At 39.9% G+C, this 14,013-nt stretch overlaps 4 protein-coding genes across 4 annotated transcripts; 2 read left to right on the forward strand and 2 right to left on the reverse strand.

Moving 5' to 3' along the window:
* Positions 1-76: 76 nt before the first annotated feature.
* Positions 77-6,533, forward strand: LOC6646022 (spondin-1). Its single transcript, XM_002068702.4, has 6 exons — positions 77-388; positions 4,106-4,500; positions 4,563-5,024; positions 5,081-5,173; positions 5,226-5,358; positions 5,419-6,533. The coding sequence occupies exons 1-6, from the start codon at positions 202-204 to the stop codon at positions 6,432-6,434; spliced, it is 2,286 nt and encodes a 761-aa protein (XP_002068738.2). The 5' UTR covers positions 77-201; the 3' UTR covers positions 6,435-6,533.
* LOC26529571 (protein teflon) lies at positions 1,248-3,975 on the reverse strand. Its single transcript, XM_023177890.2, has 4 exons — positions 3,454-3,975; positions 2,362-3,398; positions 2,219-2,302; positions 1,248-2,151 (listed from the first exon to the last, which is right to left on the reverse strand). The coding sequence occupies exons 1-4, from the start codon at positions 3,884-3,886 to the stop codon at positions 1,651-1,653; spliced, it is 2,055 nt and encodes a 684-aa protein (XP_023033658.1). The 5' UTR covers positions 3,887-3,975; the 3' UTR covers positions 1,248-1,650.
* Positions 6,497-9,502, reverse strand: LOC6646021 (general transcription factor 3C polypeptide 3). The gene is made up of 2 exons (XM_023177888.2): positions 9,425-9,502; positions 6,497-9,339 (listed from the first exon to the last, which is right to left on the reverse strand). Exon 2 carries the CDS (start codon positions 9,306-9,308, stop codon positions 6,582-6,584), a length of 2,727 nt encoding a protein of 908 aa, XP_023033656.1. The 5' UTR covers positions 9,309-9,339; positions 9,425-9,502; the 3' UTR covers positions 6,497-6,581.
* A 547-nt stretch (positions 9,503-10,049) lies between these two features.
* On the forward strand, positions 10,050-13,645 carry LOC6646020 (putative helicase MOV-10). Its single transcript, XM_023177854.2, has 5 exons — positions 10,050-10,229; positions 10,298-10,407; positions 10,462-11,318; positions 11,375-12,730; positions 13,511-13,645. Exons 1-5 carry the CDS (start codon positions 10,200-10,202, stop codon positions 13,573-13,575), a joined length of 2,418 nt encoding a protein of 805 aa, XP_023033622.1. The 5' UTR covers positions 10,050-10,199; the 3' UTR covers positions 13,576-13,645.
* Positions 13,646-14,013: the final 368 nt, after the last annotated feature.

Here is a 14,013-nt window from a genome sequence, read left to right on the forward strand (position 1 = left end):
GATTGCAATCCACACTTATTATCTCGTAAAAATCCATCTTGAGAGCATTAAGCTTCAGTCTGTTTTTGTGCTTCGCCAGAAGCAGTCGAAATCAAGCTTGAGAAGACGAAATAATTGAAATCTTCCTCTGTGTGTGCCCCCTTCTCTGATAACGTTCAAGTAAAAACAAAGACGACAACCAGTACAACAACAACAAAGATCATGTTGATGCTGAGGAGGATGGGGCACTTGTTTGCTGTCGTCTGTCTGGCAATTATTATTAGTCCAACCTCGGCATGCCCGCGTGCTCCCCAAATGCCACATGGTCGACGTACACGAGGCGATAATGGATACAAATTAATTGTGGCCGATGGACCCAATGGCTATGTTCCCGGCAAGACCTACAACTGTAAGTGTGATATATAAAAAAAAAAACTGAAATCTGTAGCAAATGGCAGAAATGGATTTCACAATCAGTTGTCAAGGGTCACTACTTGACTTGACTTGTCGAGAAGAGAGAGAACTGACCAAAACATAATTATAAGCGATAAGCCAAATCCAAATTGATTACGATTTGGAGCATTTATTTACATATACCTATATATATATAGAAAGAAGTATTGAATTTTATTTTCATTTCAATGTTGCCAAAGTTTATAGTTTTCTATGGATTTAACTTGAAGGAGATGATATATAAAGTAATGGAAATGTAGCAAAATTATAACTAAATGTTTCACAATGTTTTAGTTTTCATTTTTTAACACATTCTAAATTGAATGACATTTCGATTTTTTATAAAGTAATTGTTTTTTTTTTTTTTTAACAAATGAAATTAAATTTTTTTTTACTCATTTTCTTTAAAGTAATTATTGTTAGTCCTTCTTAACAATTTTTATAAATTCTTTTAGACATTTTCTTAGAGATACTATTACTCAAAACTTAACTTGTGGTAAATAAGTTTACCAATAATCCAAAACGTGTTTTTTAAAGCAGTTCAAAAGAAACATACTTAAACTTTATATACATAACTCCTTAATAAGTTTAAAAAAAAGAGTAATATAACGATTTATATGTTCTTCAGCCTTTTTTTTTAAATTTAATTTTAGCTCAAAATAGCAGAAATTTTATTTTGAGTTAGTTGGGGCTTTTCTATATTGATAATATCAAAAAATATAACAAATTATATATTGTTGTTAGACTTTGGAATCATTTTAGGAAAAGGAAAAGAATCAGTAAATAAAAAAGTTAATTATACTTCACATCCACTTGCAATTTTTGCAAATTAAAGGGAGTGAGTGAAAACTTCTTTATACTAACAAGGGTTAAAGATAGAAAAACGTGTTATATTATGTTGCAAAGTCAGTTAACGAATGATGTAGGTAATTTTCAAAAATTGTGTAAAAATTACCGAAAAATGTATACTTTTACATAAAGTAAGTAATTCTTTTCAGTTCGATTCCATATACGGAACAAAAGTTTACAAAAAATGGAATGAAAATGACTTTACATGTAAAACCTAGTTGAATGTCATAACCTTTACAAGAACTTATATAACTAAAGCTAGAATAACTTGAATATACTATAAAGAGAAAGAACTTAACAAACGAAACTTAGTTTATATGCTGACTATTGGTATGTCTTTGGAATAATTTCCTCAAAAAAAAAAACAACTTAATTATCCTTGGCAACAGTTTTCATTTGCTTGGATCCTGCAACTCTTTTCACTACGCGATGCTTTTGCAAATGATTCTTATATTCGGTCTCAAAATAGAGTGTTTCTTCACAATACTCACAATAGAATAAGAAATTACTCATTTTTGATAGAAAATTAAATAATTGAAAATAATACTCTACATTGGATGATAACTTAATCTTTTGGAAATAAACCAATTCAATTTGTTTACCATGCCAAATGTTTATAAGATTCAGCAGACGTTTCAATTCCAAAATATTCAAATTAATGTGTAGTTTACGATTTAGTTCGTCCTTGAGTAAGCCCAATTGATGATTTAGACTTTCTAATTGATCCGAGCTAACAATGAATTTTCTACGATTCCAAATGACGGCGTAATTGCGAAAGATTTGTGTGAATTTTGCTGCTTTTTCGCGCATATTATCGTATTCATCCTGGTGAAGTTTATCCACATAGGTGGGAAATATTATAACAGGTAACTAGTGAAACAACAAGGAGAAAAATAGCAAGTAGGGAAAGAGTATTTAATATAATTTTATTACTTACCCCAATCAATTTCAATAGAGTAAGATCATCCTTAATGACTTTAGGTTTAGATGGCAATTCTTGATCATTTTGTGGCTTCATTTTCTGGTTGATGGATGGAAAAAGTTATTCTAATATTTAGCTTAAGATAATCCATAACTTACCAACTGACTTGGAGGTTCACTTTCCTTGGGCATAGCCAACTGAAGAAGGCTATCGGCACCGTCAAGTGGTGTAGATTTTAAATCAGTTTGCAGAAATTCAATTACACTTTCTGATAGGCTAAAGTTTAAAGGGCAACGACTAGATTCGTCATTTCGGTTGCATTTCGGGAGCTGCTCCTGAGAGTTATCCTTTAATGATTCACTTCTGGCCTTTTGTGGCATTGGTTTGGAGTCTATATTCTCATTGACTGGTCTTGTTTCACTTCTAGCCTTCTTTGGCATTGGACTTAAGTCATCTTCCAAATTAGCTGATCTTTGGGGTTGCTTCTCAAAACTCTTTTCCTGCTTCAAATTGAGTTTTGGCAAAATTTCAACTTTACTTATTTCTACAAATTTGCCTTTTAGCTTTTTCTTAGAATCTGACTCCAATTTGATAGGCATTGGAGGAACATTGTAGATGCAAGGTTTCTGAAAGGATTCAGTGGATTCAAGAGGACCCAATGACGGTATTGGCGGTGGCGTCGGCTTTGCCAAAGTAGCTGATGAAATCTTTGCCAATAGTTTTTGATTTTCTTTCGATTCTTGAATTGCCAGTAATTTTGGTTTTTCTATCAGGGGATGTTTTGCTTCTAGAGAGTGTTTCCCTTTAACATTATCATCTGCCAAGTGCTCTTTGGAAGAAAGATTGCTCAAGGGAGTACGGACTGGTTTGGCAGCCATTTCTTCGACTTGAAGAGATCGTATTATGCGCATCCTGACGCTGCTCATTTGTTTCATCTCACGTCTGCGAGTCATTCGAGTGATGCTGTAACTCTTCAAGTCACAAATGCTTAAGGATCTCTTCTCTGTCTTGCTGCGACTCTGACGGAATCCCTTGGTATCTTTTTGGGTTTCCGTTTCTGTAATCTCGCAATATTTAGATTCTGTTACGATTTTTGTATCTTTGTTTGAAAATGGTTCTACAAGGTTATCTGCTTTATTTTCATCATCATTAAACAACAAGGACTCCACCTCAGTTTGTAAATCTTTGTCATTATCTGGAAATAAAACACATTAGGCATCAGAAAATTGTTGGTAATTACAAGGACTTACCAGAGTTATCCAATGAATCATTCAAATCTATATCATTGGCCGCCAGGGCTTCCACTATGTTTGCATTGGACTGACAGGCATACACTTCAGATGTCGCATTTTTCTTACTAATCTCTTCATCTCTTTCCCTTTCCGGCAAACCGGAATCACCGCTGCTACTGCTATCCGAGGCAGATTGCTCAGTGTCCTGTTCATTATCCTGGTCCCCAAGTAGCTCCTCCACACTATAAACATTCTGTTCAACGGCAAAACTCAAAATGTCACTATGATTTGCTTGCAAGTGCCTGGCGAATTCCGGCAATCTGGTGAAAATATCGCTACAGAAGCGACAATACAAAGCCATAATGTTGTCCTTTGGTGAAATAACAACATCTCCGCACTTTTCTAAATTAACATTACTGCCACTGGGCAGTAAATTTAAAAACGAAGACATTTATTTAATATTTTTTAAACAAATTATGAAAAATTTGGAAAAAACAGAAAATCACGCGCGTTCCCTGTCGTGGTGTTGGAAAGCGATCGAATTTATCGGTTCAGTGTTGATTAAACTGATACTAGCGGGAAAAAAAGCTGAATCAAATTTATCTGGCTTGAAAAGAAACAATAACGACTTTCTGTTACATTTGAATTTTTGTTTATTTTTATTTTGCAGTACTCCTCCTGGGACACCGCACTCACGATAAGATTCAACATTTCACCCACTTTACAATTTCTGCAGAAGCTCACACTGGTGCCCGTCGTCCCCAAGCGGCAAATCCTCGTCGTGTGGGTCGTTTCCAATTGTTTAGCGATTCGCTAACCAAATTCAATGATCGTTGTGTGAATACCGTTTCGGAAGCCGACGATTTGCCCAAAACTGAAGTGCAGGTTATGTGGGTGGCTCCAGAAGCGGGCTCTGGTTGCGTTTCTCTTTCTGCCATGGTGTATGAAGGACCACGTGCCTGGTACTCTGATGATGGCAACTTATCGGCCGTAATTTGTGAACGGAAACCGGATGCCACGACCATTCAAAAGGAATGTTGTGCCTGCGATGAGGCCAAGTATAGCGTAAGAATTGTTCTCCAATTCTTTGACAATCCTTAATGTTTAACTCCATATGCTCCATCTAGTTTACCTTCGAAGGTATTTGGTCGAATGAAACTCATCCCAAGGATTATCCGTTTGCCATTTGGTTGACTCACTTTTCCGATATTATTGGAGCATCGCATGAATCGAATTTCTCCTTCTGGGGTGAGAATCATATAGCCACCGCTGGCTTTAGATCGCTAGCCGAATGGGGATCACCATCTGCCCTGGAATCGGAACTGCGTGCCAATGGTCCTAAACTGCGTACATTGATCAAGGCTGCTGGTCTTTGGTATCCCGATGTTAATCAGAACACATCATCCAAATTTCGTGTGGATCGCAAGCATCCAAAAGTATCGCTAGTATCGATGTTTGGTCCGTCACCCGATTGGGTGGTGGGCATAAGTGGTGTAGATCTTTGCACCACAGATTGCAGTTGGGTTGAATCAATGGACTTTAATCTTTATCCCTGGGATGCCGGCACCGACAGTGGCATTACTTATATGGTAGGTGAACAACTTTACATTCATTCGGATTGCTTAAGATCTCTTTTGGTTATTAGTCACCCAATTCGGAGACGCAGCCACCGGAGAGAATGTATCGCATTACCACCATGTATCCAGAGGATCCACGTGCTCCCTTCTATAATCCCAAGGTAAATAAATGCATCTCTATCTAAGCACTAACTATAGAGAAATATTTTGCAGAGCCGTGAAATGACTCCATTGGCCAAGTTGTATGTGCGTCGCGAGAAGATTGTCTCAAGAAATTGCGATGATGAATTCCTTCAGGCTCTGCAAGTGGAAGTCTCCGACGATGCCGAGGAACAGGATACGCGTGGTAAATGAGAATACATTTGGATTTAATCGAACCTTTTCTCCTATTGCCTCCTGTTTTCAGTTGAATGCCGCGTCAGTGAATTTACCCCCTGGAGTCCTTGCTCCGTAACCTGCGGCAAGGGCATTCGTATGCGCAATCGTCACTATGTTGTGCCCCAGAAAGCTGCTGATGCCAAATGCAGTCGGCAATTGGTATCAAAGGAGATGTGTGTGGCCCCAGTGGCCGAATGCCCTGAATCATCATCATCATCGCTCCGTGATGAAGATGAGGGTGAAAATCTGGCCAATTCACAGTCGCTCGTCAATGAAAATGGCGAGGGAGCCGGCTTATGCAAGACCTCACCGTGGAGCGTATGGTCCGAATGCTCGGCTAGCTGTGGCATTGGCATCACCATGCGTACACGGACGTTTGTCAATCATTTGGGACGCAAACGTTGTCCGCACATAACCGTTGTGGAGAAGAACAAGTGCATGCGGCCCGATTGTACCTATGAACAGGTTGAATTACCCGATCCCGAATGCCCCACAACCCAGTGGAGTGACTGGAGTCCTTGTACATCGACCTGCGGACGCGGTGTGACCATACGCACACGTCTGGTCCTTCTAGAGAATGGCGAAGCCAAGGACAAATGCTTGTCTCGCATGGAACTGCATCAGCAAAAGGAATGTATCAATCCTGTCGATTGTCACATTAACTCAGAAATGGCCAAAGATATTTGTATCCAACATCCGGATAGTGGTCCTTGTCGGGGTAATTATCAGCGTTATTCCTACAATCCGCAAACGCAATCCTGCCAATCCTTTAGCTATGGCGGTTGCCGTGGCAATCGTAATAATTTCCTTACCGAAACGGAATGCCTACAAACCTGCAGCTCGGTGAGATCGTCGAAGGCAGCTGAGGAAGTTCCCCAGGGTTGTGTCATGTCCGATTGGTCCAATTGGTCAGCCTGCAGCGTCAGCTGTGGTGTCGGCTATTCCGAGGGCTATCGCCAAGTTATCAGTGAGCCCCAACACGGTGGACAATCCTGTCCCAAGCGTCTGAGCAAACGACGCCGCTGCACTATGCCCAGTTGCTAATTGCAATTAAAATATGCTTTCTAATCTCCAATTCGTAATCAGATAAATGTAAAGATTTTGCATAAATATATCAAAAATTATATTGGAAATTTATCTCCAGTCATTCAGTTGATTGATTCTTAAGCTAAAACAAGGTGATTCTTCCTTCTAGACAACACAATAACGCATCAGACACTGACGAGCCTTGCGATTATTGCCACTTGCTCGATAGATCAGATGCAAATTAAAGGCCACCTCATGCTGCAGTCCAAGTATGTTTGGATGCTTCTCAATCAAAGGATGTTTCACTGCCAAAGCCTTTTCATAATACTCCACAGCTAAATGAAGTATATTCGCCTGATGATAGATGCGACCAATATTATAAAAAATCTCCTGTTGGACAGCACAATCCTCTGCTTTGGTAGAGGAAGCATCCGAAGAGGAGCGAAGTTCCCTATATCGTTGGGCAAAGGCCACAGCCTGGGCCACTGCAGCGGTTTTGCGTAGAACCTTCTTCTGCAGGGCCAATTGATTAAAGACCACCGCTATGGACAGTGCCACCAATGGATGCGGATTCTCGCGGAGCAGAGGCACATAGACATTCAATGCGTACTTGTAGGAGCTACAATTGAGATGATAGTGACCCAAAAAGAGACGCATTTGCGATGTACCATGCGGATGACGATGTAGTAGTCGTCTTATATAGCGAAAATAACGAACTTCATCTCCCTGTTGGACCAGCAAGGACAACAAATTCCATAGATTTACTTCCGTTGGCTGTTTGGCTATCAATTCCCTTAAATAGGAGAAGCCAATGGGACAATCATGATTAAAATAGCATGCCAATATCATTATTCTTTCAATCTCATGATGATATGGAGTGAATCTCTTGGTGGTGACCATGGCAAAGCAAATCCTCTCGATGGCACTCTGTTTCCCATGGCGAAATGCCGTACTCACAAGCTCCAGAAAGAGATCATACTCATCTTTGATGGTCAGATCGTGGGATGGTGCGGCTGCGGCGTCTGTATCCTTTCGACTCGTCTCTGCCAATTGATCTTGTTGCTCACCAGCGGCAAGACTTCGCATTTGTAGAATCGCTTTCAGACTTTCCGTATTATAGGCACTTCCTCCATTGGCTGCGGCCAACATCTCTTCGCGATTCTTTAGCTTGATGGAATGACGGCCAAGCAGAACATAGCCAACGTCGAGAAACTCTTCTATGCGTCCAATTTGCTGAAGCATCACACAACGTTCGTAAAGGAGCCGAGCATGTAGAGGCTGTCCCTCACTTTCCGCCTCCGCCGATTGTTCCAGAGCCTGTACCGCTTCCTCATTCCTGCCCTGCTGTTTGAGTAGAGCGGAGAGTGTGAATTTGGCCTCGTAGCAAAAGGGAGCCAACTCCACCACACGGGCATAGCATTGGATGGCCTCATTGGTGCGATTCAATTGACGCAGACAATCCGCTTGCCTTAACCACACAAAGGCCGGGCACTCGAAGGTCTCACCATCGGTTATGGGGCGCATTAGAGCAATGGCTTCGGCATATTTGTGTTCCTGCATCAGAGCCTCTGTGACATCCATATACAATTCCACACGTTCCACCGTCAGGGTGATGTGCTCCTGCAGATTCTGGATGAGGTAGCCAAACAAATGATGGGCGCCCATGTGAACAAGACTCACACATAGCTTGGATCTCAATTCGGGGACATAGTCATCGGGTATATCACAAAAGTAAATCAAATCCGGACTCTCATCCGGCTGCGTCTCCAGTTGCAGCTGTGTGCGTTCCCTCAGGCAATGCAAAACTTTAACATATTGCTTATTAAGGATCAGTAGCTCCATATAGATGTTTAAATCCTCCAGTTGAAAGCGGGAGCCACACACTTCGTAGGCCCCATTCATGGCCTGCAATGCTATGGAATATTTTTCCAGAACGTGAAAGAAACGTGCCACATTTTTGGCTGTATTTAGGCAGGTTATCCACTCATCCACGGGCATTAAGGGAATCATTTTTAGGTACGTAAACATGGCAGCATTTGTCTCGCCCATCTTTTCCAGCAATTGGGCCTTACGCATACGCAACAAGTACTCCTTGGGCAGCACTTTGATGGCCTTGGTGAAAATCAATCTCGCCCTGGCCATGTTGCCTTGCTGTACCAATAGATCTGATATTCGTATCCACATGTCACGATCCTGAGGATTTAAATGAGCAGCGAGAGTAGAGAAATGGAGAAATTTGACCTCATCTCGATTTTCATAGATCTCGGCCAGTGTGTAGAAAGGTTCGCTAGCCAATGGATTTTGACGAATGATTTCCATGCAAATCCTTTCCGCCGTCTCATAGCGCCCATAGACAAAACTGAGATTCGCTTCACCCATTAAACCCAAGAGAGCTGGACTCAATTGGCTGCGTCGTCCAACAGTTTTAGCACCGCCGCCACTACTGGCGCCTCCTCCACTACCACCAGCACCACTAGCACTGCGACCGCCACTAGTGCCGGCTTTGGAATCCTCAACCGATTGTCGTTGATGTTGTTTCCGTTTTTTGGCCAGTGCTTTTACTTCTGCCTGATAGCTGGTCGAGGCAATTGGTGTCTCCTCTTCAGTTTCACCCTCAACATCATCATCATCGTCCCCGGGTTCGAATTTAGTGCAAAAGTCGGGAAACTCTAGGCACTGTACACCCTGGACATAGCGTTTGATGAGTGCTCCCTCTTCCTCCTCCTCATCATCGTCGTCATCGGCAACTGTATCAATAATGTCGACCACACGAAGAGGTTCTGTCTCCTGGAACTGGGCCAATTCACCTTCGGGCACATTGCTGCAATCGATTTCCTCAATTTCCACCTCGTTCGAATTGTTGGAGTCCTCACCTGCCGGTTGTTGGTCCATTATCGTTCGTTTTACTGCTGCAAGTCTAGCTCTAATAAACGTAAACAAGAGTATAATTTAAGGTTTAAATTTTTAACGTTTAAAATTAAAATTTTTTAACGTTTTTATATATTCACCATTTAAGCTTTTCAATTTACATTAAATTGCTTCCATGCCGCATTTATTTGTTTACTTTTTGTTAGGGTTGGGAAATTATATATGGGACCTGGATAACCACCAAAATATTGACAACATCGGATGTCGTTCCATCACTAATAAAATACCCAGCAAACATTCACAAAAACTTTCTATTGAGTGGAATTCTATCGCTATTGCTTTCACTGTAAATGGTCACCCAGGAAGAAGAATGGGCCTGGGCTGGATACGAAGTACTTAATTAAAATTATAATCTGAGAAACATATTTCAATTATTGTTTTTCCATCTGGCGTAAAAATACAATATTTATTTCTTGTTCATCAAGTGTCAAACTACCCTATGATACCCTTTCATTTAGAGAGACGTATGAGGCGCTCTTGTATCTCCTTACGATTTGACGTAACTATTATTACGTTAAAGGCGTTAAATTTAAATTGCCCAGCCAAAATAAAATTTAATGTTATACACGTAATTAATAAATTATTATGAATTTTATACTTTATTTATTTGGCAATGCAATTTTCGATTCTAATTTGACGATCGGTTTTAGTAAGTGGCATCCCTGTGACTGATCGTAAGACTAACGACGTAGCGCGACGCTTCTGAACGTTCTTAAGTAACGGCGCTTTTGCTTCGGAGAATCGAATTACAAAAAAAAGAAAAGTTTCCAAGAAGTTAGCTTAGTTAGCTTAGCGCTTGTAAAATTTTAATGCAATTTTCCGTGGTTCCCCATCAACTAAATTTCATTTGCAATAATGCAAGCAAGCAATATGGACCTAATCGGGGTAAGTATTTTCGACCTTTTACTAATGCATTGATAAGATTTGTATTGCTGTATTGACACGAATTTCAGGTTGACTTGCATTTGTCCAGAATGGCCCAACTGGTTGAGTCACAACGCAAAAACGCAAACATCTCATTAAATATGACCTGCGAGGCGGAATCGGTTTTAAAACAATTAAGGTAAGTAGAAAACAAAGCCAACTTCTCATCTGCCTACTAATAAATGTCTTTCAGAATCAAGAGGCTTGTAAATAGTCTGGACGATTATGAGCCAAGTAAGGAGATGCTCGATTCGCTGAAATTGAATTTCACACATGAAAGTCTGATCGTGCAGAATCCAATATTTGCTGATTACTTGGTCACACAGCAATTGGAATTCTATAATGCTTGCACGGTGATGAAAACTTTGCTCACCATCGAGGATATATCCAAAATGAAGCTATATGCACCGCTCGTTGAATCGAATGTAGTCATTCATAAGGTTTCGCGACGTTGCTATTCCTTTGAACTGAAAAACTATGACAAATCCATAAATTTGGAGGATTTGATCACATCGAAAATGGATGAAGTGGTTATTATACCTAAATGTAGTCTATTGGTTTCACCATTGCCACCGTCAATTCTGTGCTTGCTGCCCCACTGTCACGAGGGCTTGGGCAGAAAAGATCCGAATCGTCGTTCTGTAGCCGGGGTGGAGCAGGTGACTGGCTCAAAAATAGATATAGTTTTTCAAAAAACTTCGTGTCCACGAGAAGAAGAGTTTCTGGGAAAGTCTTTTACCATTATTATACGCTCCAAACGCACGCCCTTTCGTCTAATGTATCGGGCATTGGAAATCCTACAGGAAAGTCCTTTGGTTCGTCGCTATTTGTTTCCTTTTCCTGGTTGGTTGAATGACATCTCAGCTCGTCCGGAGAATTCTCTACCCACTTGGATGCGTTCTAACCCAGGGGCAGAGCCTCTGGCGGCATTGGCTCCTTTGTGTCTCATCAACGAGACAATAGCATCTAATCCTGAGCAATTGCAGGCAATTGGACGTATTTTGGCTGGACCCAGTCTAAAAGCTCCCTTTATAGTGTTCGGACCGCCAGGTAGGACAGTGATTAACTTAATTCCATCATCTCCATTAATTCCTTTTTACTTTCAGGTACTGGAAAGACCACAACAATAGTCGAAGCTATTCTACAATTGCGTCTTGCGCAACCATCTTGTAAAATCCTTGTGACCGCCGGCTCCAATTCGGCTTGTGACACCATTGCCCAAAGATTGTGCGAGTATTTTGAAAGTAATGATCGTCTAAAGGAATACTTGATTCCCGAAACCCAAATGCCTTCCCAACCAATGGCCAAGAGTAATGTCAAAGTGCTCCAGGCAGTGCCTAGACGTCGTTTACCCAAAGGTCTGCTACGATTGTTTTCGCGCTCCATTTGCGACAAGGGATTGAACACGGTGTCGCCCATGTTACGCAGATATTCAAATTGCTGGATGGGCCACTATATGCATATGAAAGTGAAGGAAATCCAAGGTTATGATATTGTAGTGGCTACCTTATGCACGGTCGGACGCCTGGCTACCGAATATCCTTGTTTTACTCACATATTTATCGATGAGGCTGGAGCCAGCACCGAACCGGAAGCTCTTATTGGTATTATGGGCATAAGGCATCGCAAGGATTGTCATGTGATCCTCTCCGGTGATCACAAGCAATTGGGCGCAGTGCTTGAAAATAAAGCAGCCGATAATCTGGGTCTAGGACGTTCACTTATGGAGCGTCTTCTATCCACAGAGTACTATAAAGTCGACGATAATGGCAACTATGATCGCTCCCTGCAGGCCCGACTCCGCCGTAACTATCGCTCTCATCCGGAAATTGTACGTCTCTATAATACACTCTACTACAATGGTGAATTATTGGCTCATGCCCAACTAAAGCATGTGAACCATTTGGCCAATTGGAATCTCCTGCCAAATCCAGAGTTTCCAATCATTTTTCAAGCCACGCATGGCAAAATGCTTAAGGACAAGGAATCGTCCAGTTCATACAATGATTTGGAAATAGAAGTTGTCTGCTGGTATGTGCGTCGTCTTCTAGAACGTGGCGGTGGCTTGGAAGTCGAGCAGACTGATATTGGCATTGTGGCTCCCTATTTAGCTCAGGGACGAGTGCTGAGCAAACGCTTAAAGCGTCAAGGTCACGGACAGGTGGAGGTTGGCACCGTTGAGAGCTACCAGGGGCGGGAGAAACCCATCATAATTGTCACATTGGTGCGCTCTTTCAAATCTATTGGTTTCATGCAGAATCCGCGACGCATCAATGTATTTCTATCGCGTGCCAAATCTTTGCTTATACTCGTTGGCAACCCGGTGACTCTACGTCACAATGAGGACTTTAATTACCTCATAAATGAGTGCAAACGGCATGGTACTTATCTATTCAAGAAGAAGGATCCTTTGGTCAGGCCATGCTTTCTACCGGATACGGTTGACGAAGATGACAATGATGGTGAGTTGAAAAATAATATGATTTTTTTTAAGTTAAGATGCAAATGCATTTCAGTTTGCATTATCTCATTCCTAATCCACTATAATACGAGTCTATTAAAGCTTGTCTACATTTTAGTCCAAATATAAAGATGGTTTGGTATTGTTTTCAGGGCATTTGTATGTTAATTCATTACAATTTGGTTTTGTTTTGTGTTCCATTGTTGTTTGGAAAGTAAATATAGATTCCGCTAAGATTACATAGGTTTCTGGTAAGACATCTCATTTCGATTTGTCTTATTTCATTTTTGGCCAAAATGTTGTTTAGAAATTTATGAAAAATATATAAATAGCTTAGAATAGAGTTTGAGTATCTTATCCATAGAAGCTCAGCCTATAAATTGCTTTTTAAAATCATGTCTAATGTTTTCGATACCCAAAAACTATTTACTTTCCATTCTTGTAAGGTATTAGTGCATTATTTTGAAGCATTAAGTTCTTTTTTAATACATGTATAAAGTTTACTATAAATTCAGTCCAGAAATTAATGTCTGTCAGTTTGCATATCTAATATAGACTAGCATACGAATGTAATAATAGTATTATATAATTTAATAAATTCATGTAACTACTATAAAATAGTTAAACGGAATAAGAACTATGAAAGATGTTGATATATAGAGGAGAGTATTATCTAATCGATAATAAAATTGTTAATCGGTTGTCTAGAACATTCTTCTATAAGCTACTAAATGCGTTAACACTAATATTACTAAAAATTTTCTTTTCTACTCATTTTCAGATGAATTAATCAACAAAATGTTAAATGTTACCATCAACAAGTCCGACGGTTGCCAAGTGAATTAGTGCTAAAAATTTCTGAAATTTTTGCGCCATAATATTAAACTTTAAGATATTAAAATGTAATTGAATTGTGTGGATTTTCGTTGCTTTATTTCTCAGGTTTTTTCATGTTAAGTTACTTAAAATGTTTCCCCACTATGTTAGAATACTTAAAATATTCTTTTATTTTTTTTTAACATGTGCTAAAAGTTTGAAAATTTCTTATATACATAAGTTGTGAAGATATATATATATATGTATGTTGTAAGAGCATGTTTGTTCTATTTTGTTTTGTAATCCTGCGGCACTTGAAGGCTGACATCTAGAATAAAATAAGAGAAATATTGTTTTGTTAAGAGAAAGAAACTGAAAAATCAAAAGGCTTTAAGTTTTAGTTTAAAAATGAGAAAAAATGTGTTTTTTTTTTTGTTTGTTTTTGTATTATATTTAATATCATCGATA

This window comes from Drosophila willistoni, assembly GCF_018902025.1.
Source record: "Drosophila willistoni isolate 14030-0811.24 chromosome 2L unlocalized genomic scaffold, UCI_dwil_1.1 Seg72.1, whole genome shotgun sequence".
NCBI lineage: Eukaryota > Metazoa > Arthropoda > Insecta > Diptera > Drosophilidae > Drosophila > Drosophila willistoni.